At 41.3% G+C, this 17,205-nt stretch overlaps 1 protein-coding gene across 1 annotated transcript in view; it reads right to left on the bottom strand.

Annotated features, from left to right (window-relative positions):
• Window positions 1–505: 505 nt before the first annotated feature.
• The window catches only part of PRKCB (protein kinase C beta), a 323,981-nt gene continuing 307,281 nt past the window's right edge, over window positions 506–17,205 (bottom strand). The window contains exon 17 of the mRNA XM_073636508.1: window positions 506–8,470. Within this exon, the coding sequence (XP_073492609.1) occupies window positions 8,312–8,470 (159 nt within the window). The 3' untranslated portion in view covers window positions 506–8,311. The remainder of the gene's footprint in view (window positions 8,471–17,205) is intronic.

Here is a 17,205-nt window from a genome sequence, read left to right as displayed (position 1 = left end):
TCTTCTGGGAAGGCTGTCCACAAGGTTTAGCAGTGTGTCTATGGGAATGTTTGACCATTCTTCCAGAAGCGTATTTGTGTGGTCAGGCACTAATGTTCGATGAGAGGGCCTGGCTTCTGGCTTGAGGTCAGGACTCTGTGCAGGACAGTCAAGTTCCTCCACCCCAAACTCGCTCATCCATGTATTTTTTGGACCCCTCTCATGCCTGTGTTTTGAGTACCGAGCTTACATATCATGCTTTTAAACCAATTAATATATTAGGGAGGTGGGAGAGGGCAGGGACCTGCTCAGCTTTGGGAAGCAGAGTTATCATCTGCATATCATCCTATTGCACTACCAAAAGCATTAACAGGTACACAGGCTCTGGAGGTTATTAAAGTGTATGTCTGGGAATATATATATTTTTTTTACATCTCTGCACTACCTGCACATTTCATCATGGTTTTGTCTCTTTAAAAACACCGCAATCACTTCTTTGTCTTAAAATTGACTTGGCCCCTCTTCCTTTTTGTTTTATTACGAATTCGTTTCAGCCTGCCCCCATTCTCCATTATTCATAGTTACATAGTCAGGATGAAATAAGACACAAGTCCATCCAGTCCAACCCATAAAAGGGAGAAAAAACAAACAAACAAAAAAAACTGAAAATTGTATCATATTTACCGTAATTTTCTTTTCCTGGTGCCTATCCATGGCAGCATACATATGATAGTAGACCCGCATACAGGACCAGTGCATAGCTATAAAAAGTTAACACCCACACAACAGCCCATTCCCTGTACATCGATAGGAAAGAACTGGGTGGATTCGGTATGCTGCCATGGATAGACACCAGGAAAATAAAATTACGGTAAGTAGCATATAATTTTCTGTTTCCTCCATGGCAGCATTACGTATGATAGATCAATAACTAGCTATCAAGGTGGGATGCTTCAGCAAATTCTATCAGAAGATTGTGAGTAAGCTACTGGCTTCCTACCAAAGACAGGTGAAGTGAATACTATTAAGCCCATTACTAGTGCTGAAAGAATGCACCGTATTATAACCAGATTGGCTCCCCTGCCTGTCATGTTGGTTGACATCTCTGCATAAAGTGCCCATGATGTTCAGATGCTGCTGGAGGAATGTACAGCAATTACTTTCGGTGGTTGCAGCCCAGCCCCATAGCGAACCCTTAGAATTAACTTTAGGAACTGCAAGGTGATTGTGCGCTGGAGGACAAAAAAAGGAAATGGGCTGTTGTGTGGGTGTTAACTTTTTTTTTTTTTTAGCTATGCACTGGTCCTGGGCGGGGCTACTATCATATGTATGCTGCCATGGAAGCACCAGGAAAAAATATTACCATCCCATATACACAATCCTAAACCCACAGTTGATCCAGAGGAAGGCAAAAAAAAAACCCAGCAAAGTATGATCCAATTTGCTCCAGTAGGGGGAAAAATTCCTACCTGATCCCCCAGAGAGGCAATCGGAAATTCCCTGGATCAACTTTACCTATAAATGTTTGCCTACGCGAATGACATCAGTGCCCCGGTGCCTCCTTGGCTATGTGAAGTTTATATTCCAGGAGGCACTGGAAGCCCTGCACATCACTCTATTCACTAACAGAGGAGGGGGCGGGCCTGGCGATGTTTTATCGGAAGGCTGCTCCAGAACATGGAAGAGCTAGCGCAGCCTTCCAATGACCTCACAGAGAAACATGGCAGCATGGGACCTGGCCGTGGGCGACCACTGAGAAGAGGATCTCAGCAGGACGCTGGATTCACGGTCTAGCTGAATATAGTGGAACTTCGGTTTGCGAGTAACGCGGTTAACGAGCATTTCCCAAACCGAGCACTGTATTTCTAAAAATTCTAACTTGGTTTGCGAGTGTTGTCTCGCAACACGAGCAGGATTCAGGCCAAAAGCGGTGTGCAGTACCGCTTTTGGTCTGAGGTGGGGGGCGCCGGAGCCGAGCAGAGCCGAAAGTCGCCAATCGGCACCATTTTGAAATGCACGGAAAGGCCCGAGGACAGTTTGGCTAACCTCGGAAAGGTTCGTGAACGGAGTCTTTCCGAGGTCAGCCGAAGTGTCCCTCGGGCCTTTTGGGACGTTTCTGAGGCCCTCCGGCGCCCCCCGCCTCTGGCCGCATGCGGTATTGAATCCCATTGAAGTCAATGTGGAACGAATTATTTTCGTTTACATTGACTTCAATGGGAAAACTCGTTTTGATATGCGAGTACATTGGGTTACGAGCATACTCCAGGAATGGATTATGCTCGTAAACCGAGGTTCCACTGTATCTGAAATGTGCAGAGCTGACCATCAGGTAAGCGGGAAAGAAAAAAAAAAAAGGGAGGGGGGGGGGAATTCCTCTTTAATTTTCTGTTTGGGCTGACAACATAGCATCTCTGTTGCACTAAAAGCACAAACAGTGTTGTCAGCCCTCCATGGTACATGAGAAAGAGGTGTTCTGTAGTCCACGAGGGGAGAACCCAAACAAGGCTGATGACACTGCTTGGATTTTAGTGCAAAAGAAGGATCCCTACCTGCTCATTACTGGATCCTTAGGGGCTCAAAAAATTTGTAGCAGAATCAACAGGTATTTTTGTGAATTGAAATGTTTTTAAAGAGACAGCCCATGGGGAAACATCCATATATTACAAAGATGTACTATTATATATTTTTTTTAATGCATGGACAAAAAATGTAATCATTTTACATTTCCTTCAAGACGCCAGGATGGTAAGGGCTGCTTTAAGATGGTATTTCTGTCAATGTTATACCCATACTGGCAATTTCAGGCTTGTGTAATAAAAACCCAGTCTTGTCGAGTATGTCACCATAGATCACCACACATCCCCTGGGCCAGTTGTAACACCTGTCAATCCAATGACACAAAAATGTGCTTGCTAGAATTCTATGCGGCCTACTTACGTCCTAGTGCAGAGGGACCCTGCTGTGGATGCTTTGGGAGTGTTTTACTGCCCATCTCTTTGGAAGAGTTATATACTTACTAGGGTTTGTAGGTAAGCCTGTATTGCATGGGAAATGCCTGCAATCACACTGGCTTATCAAGCACAGCATTGTAAAGGGTAATAGAGATGTGTGTTGTGCAGTATATCCCAATCCAAGGTCCACTAGACATTAAAACTAAATTGTAAATTCAATTATATTTTCATAGACTGGTTTATGTAAATTGGGTTTATCAGGGGAAACATTGGACTTGATTGTGATCAGTGGGTGGAATGGTCTGGCTTTTGCAGACAGTTCCTCCAGCTGCTGATGGTCTGTAATAAAGCAGAACTTCACCCAAATAAAAAAAAAAAAAAAAAGGGGGGGGGGGAGATTACCTGGTTTTGACCACTTTCGGTCAGAATGCCATGGTGATCCGCGGAAAATTCTCCTCCACTCCCCTCAAACCTCCTGTGACATGTCATAGGCCCAAGAAAGCTGCAGGGCCATTCACAAAGTGTTGTGTAGCCCGTGCATGCAAGCCAACCATGAAGCCGCAAGGCATCACAGCCAGCTGCCCACAGTAAACATGCCAGTGTCGGGGACCCAAAGAGTGAACAACCAGTTCGGGTGAGCACAGCAGTGGACGGGTGAACATGGGCACTTTCTGTCTAAAAGAGCTTGATTCCCCTGGACCAGTTTCCCTGACATCAACAACAATAGACCATGTCCATGCAATATGTGTTGTAAAGTGTTTGTAAACCATTGAAATGAAAAATTAAGAGCATATCCTTCTATAGCATGTACTTGCCTCAATCCAAAGCAGCGAGTGTGGCTTGTCTCATCTCTCCCCTCAGCATACGTCACTTGTGACAGGTTAACCTGACACCTCAATCTCAGGAGATGGCTCCGCCCCCCCCCTTCCACTCCAGCACAAAGGTGATTGACAGCCTGAGCTGTGCATGTTTCCATATGGGACTGTGTAGAGGAGGGCGTGTCCTTTCCCCCCAGCTTTTCACTGTGCAACATGTGATGTCAGATCCCTGCCCCCTGCCTTCAAGAGCTGAGCAATAGCCTTTGATCTGTGCATTTTAGAAGGCTGTAGATAAATATTTACAACTTAAGCTGGTATATTTAAAAAAAATGTATCCTTTATACAACTCTCCAGTTTCACTCATGTTAGAACATATGGGTAATTTTAGCGACTGGGTTTAGATCTACTTTAAGAAATGATTCATGACTGGTCTGCATGAGCATTTTCCTTTTGCTCTGCTGAATAAGCTGGCATAATGTTGGTCTTTGACAGGCTACTACCCAGTAAAAACAGACTTACCTACATCAATCAGGTGTCTTCCTGTCCACGTGAAAGGCACAGAAAATGAAGCGAGGGCTCCCCTCTGTTCTAAACCCAGAATGTGAAGAGGGTAATGAGTTAATGCTTGGCTAAGGCTGCATGCGGAATGGCCAATTTGTAGCGGAGCCTGGGGCACTCGCTGTGCTAGTGCATTATCTCCTTCACTCATGCAGAAATGACGATGGTGATGGGGGTCTAGCACACACAAACATCTGCTGGATTCTCTGACATCGATATGTTTTGGCCCCTTTGGAAATATGAACGTGGAGTGCCGGGCAACTCAGAGAAAGCATATAGCACAAAAAAAAAAAAAAGAGCTTTTGATATCAAAAGGGAATTGGCAGTCCGATGGGATTAAACACAGCTGTGGCTTTTACTGGACAAGAATGTGGAGCAGTGCAACCTGGGACGTTCCATTCCTCTAATACACAGACACTGGGCAAAAAAAGGAGGTTTATGCTTTGGAAGTGATGCAATCGAATGCAGTTGCAAATATACAAATCTGTGACTGGCACCCTTATAAACTATGTTTGTGTGCTCACTTTCCCTTTGCTACATCATGCAGATAGACCATACAACTGAGAGTTTAAGGAAAGCCTCTACTGGGGTTGATTTAATGAAGGCAAATAGACTGTGCACTTTACAAGTGTAATTGCACTCATTTTTGGCAGAGCTTATTAAATATGGTAAAGCTCTTCTAATTTCTATTTTTCCAAAAAAAAAAAAAAAAAAAAAAAAGCTCTTTTATTTTCCTTGCATCTGATTTGATATTCTTTACAAAGCAAAGTTCTACCATATTTCCATTTACTAAAGAAAACCTGCCTTTAGAAAATCCATCGCATTGCATCATGGGTGCATTTGTTTTTTACTTGGATCAGATCTGCCCAGCTAACCCTTAGTGAACTGAATTACAAATTTTCACATTCAAATGTTTGATGATCATAGGAATAGGGACAGTAAAACATTTTTGTATGAAAGTGTTTTAAGTTTTTTTTTTTTTTTTTTTTTTGTGTTTTTTTTTTTTTTTTACAGTGTAATGCGACCCTTTAAGATGCTTAAAATACTTAGTATGGGTCTTCTTTAAAGAGCAAGGGTTCAGTGCCCAGCTACATTTTCTGATGTCCCCCTACAGATAAACATTACTACTACAGCTGTGAGAAGCCCAGCTTGGTTTTTCAGACAAGCTACTGTTCTCACCAGCCCAAGTAAGCGCCCCACTTATTGCTATGGTGAATCCACTAGAGGACACGGGATGCAATACTTCTGTGCCCGTCACCTCCTCCTGAAGATCTTATAGGCTGGTGACAGAAGTAGCTTGGCCAAATATAGAAGCTTTACAGGACTCCTATGTGATGGGGGGAGATCAGACCTCTTGAGTGAAACTACATCTTAAAACATCTTAAAAGGGAACAATTTCTGAAAGAAAAATAGCAGCTGCCAGTGCTTCTATCCTCATACCCAGATAGCAAGCAACTGAGCTGTAAGTTTGAAAATGACTTGCTAATCTATTGCTAGACTTGCCAGGCTTCAAAAGTTTGTTGCACAATTGCAGCAAGTCTGCATTGCATGATTCCAGATCAACTTTCTTTGCAAACATTCTGCAAGTCTGTTATTTTGTGCGATGGTCATCCCACCACAGGGGTCACCGTGACTTGCAGAGCTCATGCTGTAAACTCACTACTGCAACTTTGCTTTTGCTAGAGACTTGCCATGCAAATTTGCAACAAATTGTAAAAGTGTCAACTCGAACTTGTGCTTCAAGTGCTCTGCAAATGTACAACTTTCCAGGAAAAATGTGCAGCAAGTTAACAGACTTACAATTCAACACTGCCACAAATTTGTGGGAAGTTATCCTTGCTATCTGGATGTGTGACCCAAAGCATACTAAAGCCAAAACAGGTCAGCATTAAAGCCAGGTAGAATTTTTAGGAGGTCAACAATGGCAGCCCCATATGTGTCTTAATGGTTAGCTTTAAAATTGAACCAGAGACCATTATTTGGACATTCAATTATTTACACATTCTTAACAAGCAGTAAATGTGTTTTACATAAACCCTCACTGACTTCTGTAGCTACAAGTACTGTGGGAGCGATTCACTATCAAAGTAAACATTAGAATCACGGAAGTCATCAAGTTCTTCTCTCAGCAGTTCACCTAACCTACTCCTTTTCCCTGCAATGTCTCTGCAGCTCAGCTGCTCCTGCTCCCCCTTGCAGTAGTAACTCTTAGCTTAGTTCGCCCTGTACCCCCTACACCAGAGAACGTGCTCTGTGTTTACAATAGAGATCAGAAGGCTGCGGAGTCACTGTTGGAGGTGGGGAGGGACTGAACCACTTAGGCTTCATGTACACATAGCCTACTTTGACCACCGGCCGTGGGAAAACACGACAAAATCATGGCATGCTTTTGCCGCATTTAGCTGCCAAAATAGCCCTATCCTGAACGCGATTCTTCTGCATTCAGGAGAGGGTGGTTGAAGCTCCCTCTAACCACAGTGCCTAAACTCTAGTAAAAGCCTATTTGTACATTGACACATAGGCTTTTATGGAGTTGAGTTTGGGCGCTTTGGCAAAAGAACACCAAAATCTGCAAAACGCAAGTTTGGGGCTGTAGGGTACATGAAACCTTAAAGTGTATGTTACCCCAGCATTTAAAATTCTTGATACGTGCCTGCTTTAACATGAAAGAAAGGATACTGTTCTCTTTGTATTGCTTCCTTTGTGTAAAAACCCTGGTGTTCCTGCCAGTCCCTCTGCTTTCCTATTAAAAACTGGCCACACTAAGCAGGAGAACACAGCATGGTCAGTTCTCTAGCTATGCTGGGAACTCAGCCTGCTCTCCTCCAATGATCAGACTTGTCCTGACAAACACTCACTAGGATTTTAAGTGTGCTGCAGTTTCTCCTCCCCCAGATCCTATGCAGGGGTGAGGAGTAAAAGTATTTGTAATATTTTTTTCATATCTATACACAAATGTTTAGCCTTTCATTTCTATTTTAGACCAAATGTGTTTTACAGGGTGATAATTTACAATCAATTTAAATTACTCTAGAACTTCTGCTGTGAACTTTCAGAATGTATTGATTCACATTCCCTGCAGCTACGGAAGTCAGTGAGGGATATATATATATATATTTATTATTTTTTTATTTTTATTTTTTTCTTGTTAAGCCCTCACTGACCTCAGTAGCTGCAGGAAATGTGGTTCAATTCATTCTCAAAGTTCAAAGCAGATGTGTGTGTGTGTGAATATATATTCATATACACACACACACACATACTCAAGTGTCCATAGCCTAGTTACAGGTTCCCTTTTAAGCCTACCAGCAAAGAGATGCTTAGGGCACAGATCTATTAAATAATGATTGCAAAGTGATATCTGCTATCATGTTCACTTTCTAGGGATATTCAATAAAATCACAAGCTTCAGATTAGGAGTAAACCCATATTTGTTGTTATCGTTTGGACTTGACAGGAAAATAAATGCTACAACATTGATAAACAAATAGTAGGTAACTTGCTTGTCCAAAAAAAATTCACAATCCTCTAGAGCCAGGGGAATTTGGCTTAAATTGTTAGCCACAAGTCTTCAGGTTCAACTTAGTCAATGCATCCAAGAGATTAACGCACGTTCTAGGCCTTAGGATGAAAAGTGCATGAAGGAAAAACTTTTCTGGATACCCTTATTTGTTTCTATTGCAGCATGGGAAAATGAATTAGACTAATGTGCTAGGTTACTAAGGGTAACAAGAAAAGCAATACCTTCAAAGACTCCACCATGGAGGCCTCGGTCTTTTGGCTTACTGATGAATAAACAAGACACAGACAACAGGCCCTCTGTAAACAGTGAGGCCTAGTCACACATGCTGGATCAGACATACAGTACTCAGCAAGATGGCTGCTATAATAACGCAAAGTAAAAGGGTTGGTGGGGTGAGAAGTGTGGCCAGGCCACCCTAGGGAAGATTACAGTGGGACAGCTGAGAGCTGTAGGTACCCGGGAAAACACAGGCAGCCATTTCATCAGTCTTTTATCTCCAGTTGCTCATACTCAGCATTAATGAAGGAAAATCCTTCAAATTCTGATTGGTCGAGGTTCCTGATGACCTCCTGGTCAGGTGGCGTTAGCACTGGTGGATGGCGGGTGAAAAACCGGTCGAAGTTCTCAGCATTTCGGCCGCACTATGGAAGGAGGGGGGGGAGGGAGGGAGAAAAACAAACCATGGGAAATGTAAAAAAAAAAATAAAATAAACAATAATCATAAAAAAACAAAAAAACTAAATTGTGGAAGAAAGGAAGTCTGAAGGAAGGAGAGGTACCTGATATAGAGACAGTGCGTAGAGATATTTTTAATGGCTTCAGATTAGAAATGAATTAGAACATTCTCTTTAAATCATACCAAGGACTGTTTTGGAACTCTGTACTGTGGAAAGTCAGATTACACGTGGATTGGACAGTCTACTTTAGATTTACTTACCACTAGGTAGTGGAAGATCCTAAGTAGAAATTAAACAGGCTTGCTAGGTAAACACCTAGAAAAAAAAAAACCCTGCAGTCTGTGCTGCCCTATAACCAATCAGGAGTGTACTCTAGTGCACAACCTTTTCAAGGGTTCCTTTAAGGCAACATGAACTGCCTGGGTTCTGTATTTGGACAAGGGCTCTGAAAAAAACCCCAAAATAAACTTTCACAAAACGTTTTCTCTGGGGTGCTCAATAAAGAGGTAAAAAAAAGGAGATCCAGTGGTATGGCCCAGGATAACCAATCAGCTTCTATTTTGAGGAATGAAGCCTAAAATAATTTAGTCAGTTGCTAAGGCAGCTTCAATATAATGCATACATGTGCATTGAACATATGTGAAAAATATGTGTTTGCAGGCAGATTTCTGAGTTCCAGCCCAATGTACATGTTACCATTTTTTTAAAATCTCTACTTAATCACTACTTCACTACTTTCACGGCTATAAATGTTTTGTTTTAATTATGCAAACAGAAGCTTAAGGTAGATATAAAGACAAAAATGTTCTTTTAATTTTGGATAGCGTAGAAGGTGGTTAGGTTTTTTTTCTCCATTTCTGTCCCATTGGGGAGATTTGCCTCCACTTTCTGTACACACAACAGAAGTGATAGGCAATATCTTGAAAGTGAGAAATATTCCCTCTTACACAGATGTCACCGGATCAAGTTTCCAAGATGTTCCCCTTACGAAATTTTGGATTTGCTATAATTTTTAGTCCCAATGTCAATTGCCATTGGAACAAATAGAAAAAATTAAGCAGGAACATAAACAGATCCAAAAAATGTTGGACTTTGGATATACTTTCAATTTAGTAGTGCAGGCATAAATGCCTAAGAGCAAACAACTGATGTTGAAATTCCACCTGCTATTCAACAGAAGAGTTCTAAAACATTTGGACTTTGAATTGTGTCCTGATAATCCTGATAATAAGTGATAATCTTCAAATCTGAAGCCATTCAGACTCCTTTACATTGAAAGCAGCATAGACATGAACAGAACATGGAGACAACATAAAAAACATGGGAATTCAGAAAGGACATGTGGTGACATGGTGTGATTCAGGGCTAGACTGTCACAGGAAGTTAAAAACTTCAAACTTTGGGGCCCAAAAGCTGCCAAGAAATGGTGGGAATGGCAGATTTTGATGTATGCTTCACATAAAAACAACTGATCTACCCAGATGGTTAAATTTACTGTAGATACAAAGGTACTCTTTAGTTAAACAAAACGTTGAATTGTTGCCTACAACTGATTAAACCCTAGCTGTCACTGAAATGAAACTGAAAACTGGTACCTGATTGGCTGACATGTAAAACTGACTTTTTCATTTTTATTTGTTTTTTTTTAAACGGCGCCCAATTGTAATGATGTTTCATTAAACTTTTCTGTGACAAAAACAATGATGACAGACCTGATGGGCTGACCAGGTGAACAGAGTATGAGTATTCCTGAGGGATAATGGATAACATGGTGGACACAATCCTAACAATTTGCTGCTGTTTGAATGTTTTTATGGTTTGGTTCAACTGATTACAGAAAATATAATTTAATTACAAATCACAAAACAGACTTTTCTTATTGCATCATGAAAATTGAAAGCTGCATTGTTGAGGCTTTTTCTGTTGTCTTCTGACCAGATCCATAGCCGCTGGAAGACATTGAACTTTCTTGGCTGCGTTTTAGCTTCAGCCATAAGAACACATTTTTCTTTAATGCTCGACATTTACACAAGGGGTAAGTCTACCAAAACCTTACATTTCAGATTTCAGTAAATGTTTTTTGAGTCAGTTGTATCTCCTGAGGATTCTGATGATGAGATCTCCAACCCCAATTGAGGAAATTACTATTATTTTCATGATTCCTTACGCTTCTATTTTATTTCCTGGAAAATGGAGTAGCAAGAGTGGGACACCTTTGTTGGACTTCACAAAGGTGATCCACTTTACGTAAGCCCCATAACTGCAACAGGGAGATAGTGTTGCTTATACTAGGATACAGAGAAATTAGTGAGCTTTTATGCTACTGAAATATTAGCTTTGGGTTGCATGGTTCTTTAGAACCTAGGGTTCCTCCAAGTCTCTTAAGGAATGTGGAAATCCCTGTAAATGACCTGTTAAAAGACTTACCTAAGCTGTAACTGCTCTTAAAGTGGTTCCCCAGGAAAGGGATAAACTAACTTTAAGTATTATAGGAGGGAGTCTCTTCAACTTGTAAAGTGCAATGTGATCACTATGACTTGTTGATGGTTAAGAAACGTAGATCAATGGAGATCCATAGAAATTAACAATTTTCTTTAAAAGCACCACTCCTCATAACAGTTTTGTTTCAGCATGGCTAATCACGGTTAGAGATTTTAAGGGGATACAATTCATCTGTTATGGAATACCTTCTATATGTTGGTGTCACTTAATCACCCTTTGGATAATCGTTGTGTTTTGCATTGTTAGAGGTTATAGGCTCTGAAAATGTAGCACTTCTGCACTGTGCTGCTAAAACAGCAGGGGAGTTTATTTCCTTTTTTTTTTTAATTCCTAAAGATCAAAGAATTTTCATACTTTCTAGATGCTGCCTTGATAATTATTTAAAACCATAAAAAGCACTGGAGTAAGATCAGGGCTTGGTTCTTCCATTAGCAGGCTGACCAGGTGACCATCTTGGCTCAGATACGTTTGTTTAAGTTACCATGAAGCCGAGGCCTTACCTTGTCCCAGAATCCAAAGCCACCTCTCTCCACTATGAACAATAAGTAACAAGACCTGCAGCAGGCCTAGATGCAACCTTGGAGAGGTTCAGTGATTGGGGTAGGGCTTGGTGGGCTATATGTACAGTGATGCCTCAATTGGTAATAAGAAGGGACAATCTTAGTAAAGCTGCTGTTTGCCACAGTTATTCAGCACATGATCTTCCAATACCCTTGTCTAAGACCACAATGGTGGAACGTTTGCAGCACTTTGAAACTGGCAACAATCTCAGACCTTGTATACCTGGGCACCTAAATGATTTGAAAGAGCACAGTACACCTGGAGGAAGAGAGCACAAAGTCAGTTGGTGAAGCCCATCTTCCATACACATAAGATGGCTGCTAAAGTGGTAATCATGACCAGCAATGTCTGGCCATCTACAGTACTTGTCAACTGATGCTGTTCTCACATTAGGCAAGCTGTGACCACTGCGCAACTTGACAAATATGGGCATGTGTACACACCCTTAAAGCGGTAGTAAACCGCAGGTGAAAAATTTCACTGCAAGGCATTGTCATAATGTGCTAGTAGGCATCACATACTAGCACATTAAGATAAACTTACTTTAGAACGAAGCCCTACAGCACCGCAATGTCACCGCTGAGACGGCTGACATCTTCCCCGGGTCTACCTTCCGGGAACCGACATTTCCGGCACGGGCTCTGAAGGTCCAGCACTATTAGCCGGACCTTCAGAAAGCATGCGCCGTCTATGTCACCGGCTACATGCACTCTGAATATCTCCTAAACTGTGCAACTGCAAGTTTAGGAGATATTCACAGTACCTACAGGTAAGATACTCCATAGGTAAAGTACCACCATTATATTATACCCCGTTTCTTAGCTGGAGAGCCTTATATATCAAATACACTGGATTTTGGTCCACTTGCTTATCTGTTCACTATTTTACTTCTTTCATAGCATCCTGCTCCTGATGATTGGCTTTAAATGCCATGAAACGCGTTGATTCAAGGGTGCCAGCTTTGTAGCTTGTATCAGTATGAATTAATTTTACTATTTTCTGTGCTCTTATGTCTTATATTATGTACTGTTTATTTTTACAATCATGTATAATTTTTTTTCTATTATTGTCCTTTGTACCAATCATGCCCTTATATGTATAAATATTAAATATGTGACTATTTTGCATTGAATATTTTATATCGTGCTTATATATTGTACACACAAAATATTTATTCAGTTTATTCATTATAGGGACTACCCATTGGGGACTGGTTACAATCAATAGTCTTTACTAATATATTGAATTTACAACATCCCTTACTAAGAGACACACCTCACTTAAAGTCCCGCATCCATTACTTTTGTTTTTCATATATCTTCTAGGGATGGAGGCATGTCTCTATTTTGTTTGGGCTGACTTGGGTCACTTTTTGTTTTTTACTTTGAACTTACAGGTAAGTCTTATTATTGGCTTACCTGAAGGTACAAGTGTTGTAAGAGTTTACTACCACTTTAAGCTGATCATACCCTACTATAAGTATATGACAAAAACAATATTGGCACACAGAAGCTGTAGTAGGAGTGGATATGAACTGTAATAGACAAGGTACAACTGTGCGTCTCTAAAAGTCTCTGATGGACAGTCTTTGGGATAAACTGCAGACTGTAGACAGCAGCAGGCTCAGGAAAGAGCTAGAAGGATACTCTACAGATACATAAGCAAAGGAAAGAGAGCAGCGCCATCTGAGTGCAGTATGGCAAGTATTTTAATGGAAACAAAAGAATATACACACGGTGTAAATAAACGAAGGTCAGCGTAGTAAAGACACTGTATGGGGTTCATCTGCTTTGGAGGGAGGAACTGCTATGGCGTGTGGAGGGGTCAGTCTGCATGCTCCTTCCTCAGGCATAAGGTTCAGCCATCTTAGTGAATCACTAAGATGGCTGAACCTTATGCCTAAGGAAGGAGCATGCATGCTCCGAACGCGCGCACCACCCCCGCTCCATCTGACATCCACCTTACACCCGGAAGTGAGGTCGGCGGCGCTCCTCTGCATGCACCCATGGACTAGGAAGTGCAGGGAGCCACCAGCACGGCCATGACCATCCGTGAGCAGACTGACACCTCCACACGCAGCAGCACGTCCTCCCTCCAGAGCGGATGAACACCATACAGTGTCTTTACTACGCTGACCTTTCTTTATTTACACTGTGTGTTTATAATCTTTTGTTGCCATTAAAATACTTGACATACTGCACTCAGATGGCACTTCTCTCTTTCCTTTGCTTACATACCCTACTATACAATCTTCCCATCTGCTCCTCCCAAGACATCTTGCCCTCTAGCTCCCTTGTTACCTCCTCCCATGCTCTTTTCCAGAACTTCTCCCATCCTCTGGAACTCCCTAACCCAGTATGTCCGGTCAGCTCCTACCCTGTCCGCTTTTAGGCAATCCTTAAAAAATAATTTATTTAGGGAAACCTACATCACCTCCACCTTAAAACTGCTATTGAGTCTCCACCATCAGATCATGCCCCAGCAGCGATTACCTTTTGTACCATCCCTCGTCCGTTAGATTGCAAGCTCCATGAAGCAGGGCCCTCCTATTCCTTCTGTACTGAACTTTGTTGTAATCGTACTGTCCCATTATATATTGCAGTGCTACGCAAACTGTTGGCGCTATACAAATCATGTATAATAATAATTAAATATTATAGGAAAATCTGAACAATCAAATTTTACAGTGTATGACAAGCAAGTCATAAACCAAAAATAGTCACTAGAGGACAGACTTTCGGCTGAGGGTCAGGCCAAATATTTCTGTAGAAAGAGGTAATGCTAAAAGAGAAAGCCATTTTGGCAAAATTATATTACAAAATGTCATAATTTTATAAGTATACTGAATACAAGGATGAGATTTGAGATGGGCGACACTCTAAATGAACTGCCATCCATATGGTTAGCGTACATTGGAATCATTGTTCAGCAGAGTTTAATAGCTGCATTGTTCACTGAACCTTTGGGTAGTGCTCCTGCCGAGTACATTGGCATGGCCAAATCATGGTAGTAAAAGTCTATAGTACTTGTTACAGCTACTTGCATCAACCTGCCTTCAACAGTCCCCTATGTAAACAGCAGAAGCCTTGCGTGTTGGTTTCAGTGAACAGTGACAGTGCAGCTCTGCTGAATTGGGGATAAATAGAGCTTTACGATAACAGGGCTCTGACGTTTGCTTTTTGAACTCTACTTGAAGTAAAAGTTAGGGGCTGATGTATGGATAGCATACCAGCTGCTGCTTTTCACTGGTAAAGAAAAAAAAAAAGGGTTACTTTAAATTTTCCAGACTTGGAAACCTATTCCAGCAATGATTTTGTGTGTAAGTGACCCATTTGAGGGTCATTAGCACTTGGCTGTCTAGATCCTCCTTGTGTGCGAGTCTGCCTGTGATAAACTGTCCCAGGCGCTCTGCGCACACCAGAAGGTGCTAAAATGGAACCGGAGGAGATTTGCAGCAAGAGCACAAGTGTGATAAATACACAGGGGAACATCACTGCAAACGTGCTTCCATGCTCCAATCCTCAACTGTACTCTTTTCAATAACTGGCTCTACACAAATGCAACTCATTGTTTCACTAGGAATGACTAGGACTTTAGATTTAGGCTTCTTCACCCAATATGTGCAGCTACTAGACAGTGAATGTTGGGCATGTTGCCTATAGAGTGGTGCGTGTTATGAGGCCTTATCTTTCATTAAAGCTGAACTCTAGGCAGATATAAAAACAACCCTGAATAATGCAGGTGGGTATTCAATAATCATTAAATGCTTTTTAAATGTAAATAATGTAAGCCCATATTTAATTTGTTATTAGCCTCTCATACTTCCCTGCACAACAGAGTTCAAAAGGGTAGATAGAGCTGCAGCACAGCACTGGGAACCAATATAGGTGTACTGCATGCAAATACACCGACAAGGAATATGGTAACAGGAGCAGAAGGGCAGGCTGTCAAGCTCATCAGTCTACTGTTGCTCCTTCACTGTCAAATCAAAGGTTGGGGGCATTGAAGTGACAATGTTTAAATATATAACTGCAGTAGAGAAAAGTCAGGTCACCAGTCTGGCTGTCCTGTATGCCATGCTGGCAAAATTAAGGACTAAATAGGCAACAATACAAATCCTTTGGCAGGTAAATCTGCTCCCATATATGTAATTTAACAGTGGATTTGCCTGGAGTGCAACTTTAAAGAAACACAGGATAGTGGAAAAAAGAATGTATGTGATGTACACATAGTTACTTTCTCTCTCTGTGATTAATGTATCACTAACTGTGGTTCAAACTTCCACGCAGGTCAGAAGCTGATTGGTGGATCTGAGAATTGGCTTAAAACTAACACTTTGGGGGAAATACTAAAACTGTAGCACTCAGAATCTGGTGCAGCTGTGCATGGTAGCCAATCAGCTTCTAACCTCAGCTTGTTCACTTAAGCGTTGATAATAATACCTGGAAGCGGATTGTTTTCTGTGCAGAGATGCACCAGATTTTACACTCTCCAATTTTAGTAAATAAACCCCCTTGATTCATCAGGTTTTTAGTATGTTATGGAGGAGAAACATTCCTAAACATGTCCACCACAATATCCTTTTTGTCTCCCGCAAACAGGTCCCCAATAGGGTTGCACTGATGCCGATACCAAGCATTTGCATGAGTACTTGCAATTTGCATGGGCTAAAATGGCACCGCAAAGGTATCGGTACTCAGCGAGTACTTGAGCACAAGTATCGGTTCTCATACTCTCCAATTAAAAAATGGTATTAGTGCAACCTTGGTTTCCAGACTCTCAGGTGTATATGTATACTGTATATTTTGAATTCAAAGAATAAGGCACATTTTGTGGGATTATTACGGTGCTGTAGAAATTGTGAGTAAACCCTTCATAATATAAAACATCATTTATTGATACAGGGTTAAAATCATTTGAATTAAAATTAATGTACATTTATTACAGTCACTGGTGTATTCACATAGACGGTAATATTGTGGTACATGGTCCCAACATGTTTCACCCCTAGGGCTTCTTCATGGTTTTCGATTTCCCTGAAGAAGCCCCAGGGAGCAAAATATGTTGGGAACATGTACAACAATATTACTGTCTATGTGAATACACCAGTGACCATGTAATAGATGCACATTGATTTTAACCATGTATCAATAAATTACGTTTTATATTATGAAGGATTTACTCACAATTTGAACAGCACCATAAAAATCACACAAAATGTTCTTTATTCTTTGATTGCTATTTCAGGGATGTGGTGCTTTATAGAGCTGTGTCACCTAACCACATTCAAATTTACCTGTATATTTTGAATGTTCAAAGCCTGGCCACAGTTCTACTTTAAAGTGAACCACTGCTTTGCTCCTACAGGGCAAAGCAAGAGGTTTACTTTAATTCACATTCTCCAGCACTGGAAAGTCTGTTTTCATTTACACCATTTAGTTGCTGGAAATGAAAAGCCCTGAAGCCTTGCATAAGTGTCCTTCATTGCTACAACAAAGGCTTCTGCCACCTAATGTGCTTCTGTTGCTAAGACGCTGACAGCTTCTGCCGCCTAGTGTCCTTTTGTTGCTAGGATAAAGGGGCTTCTGCCTCCTAGTGCCCTTCATTGCTAGGATACAAGTGACTATTGAGCCCTA

This window comes from Aquarana catesbeiana, linkage group LG06 (genome assembly GCF_042186555.1).
Source record: "Aquarana catesbeiana isolate 2022-GZ linkage group LG06, ASM4218655v1, whole genome shotgun sequence".
In the NCBI taxonomy this organism is placed as follows: Eukaryota; Metazoa; Chordata; class Amphibia; order Anura; family Ranidae; genus Aquarana; species Aquarana catesbeiana.
Note: the sequence above shows the minus strand (reverse complement) of the source record. Positions and strands in the feature narration are given on the sequence as shown.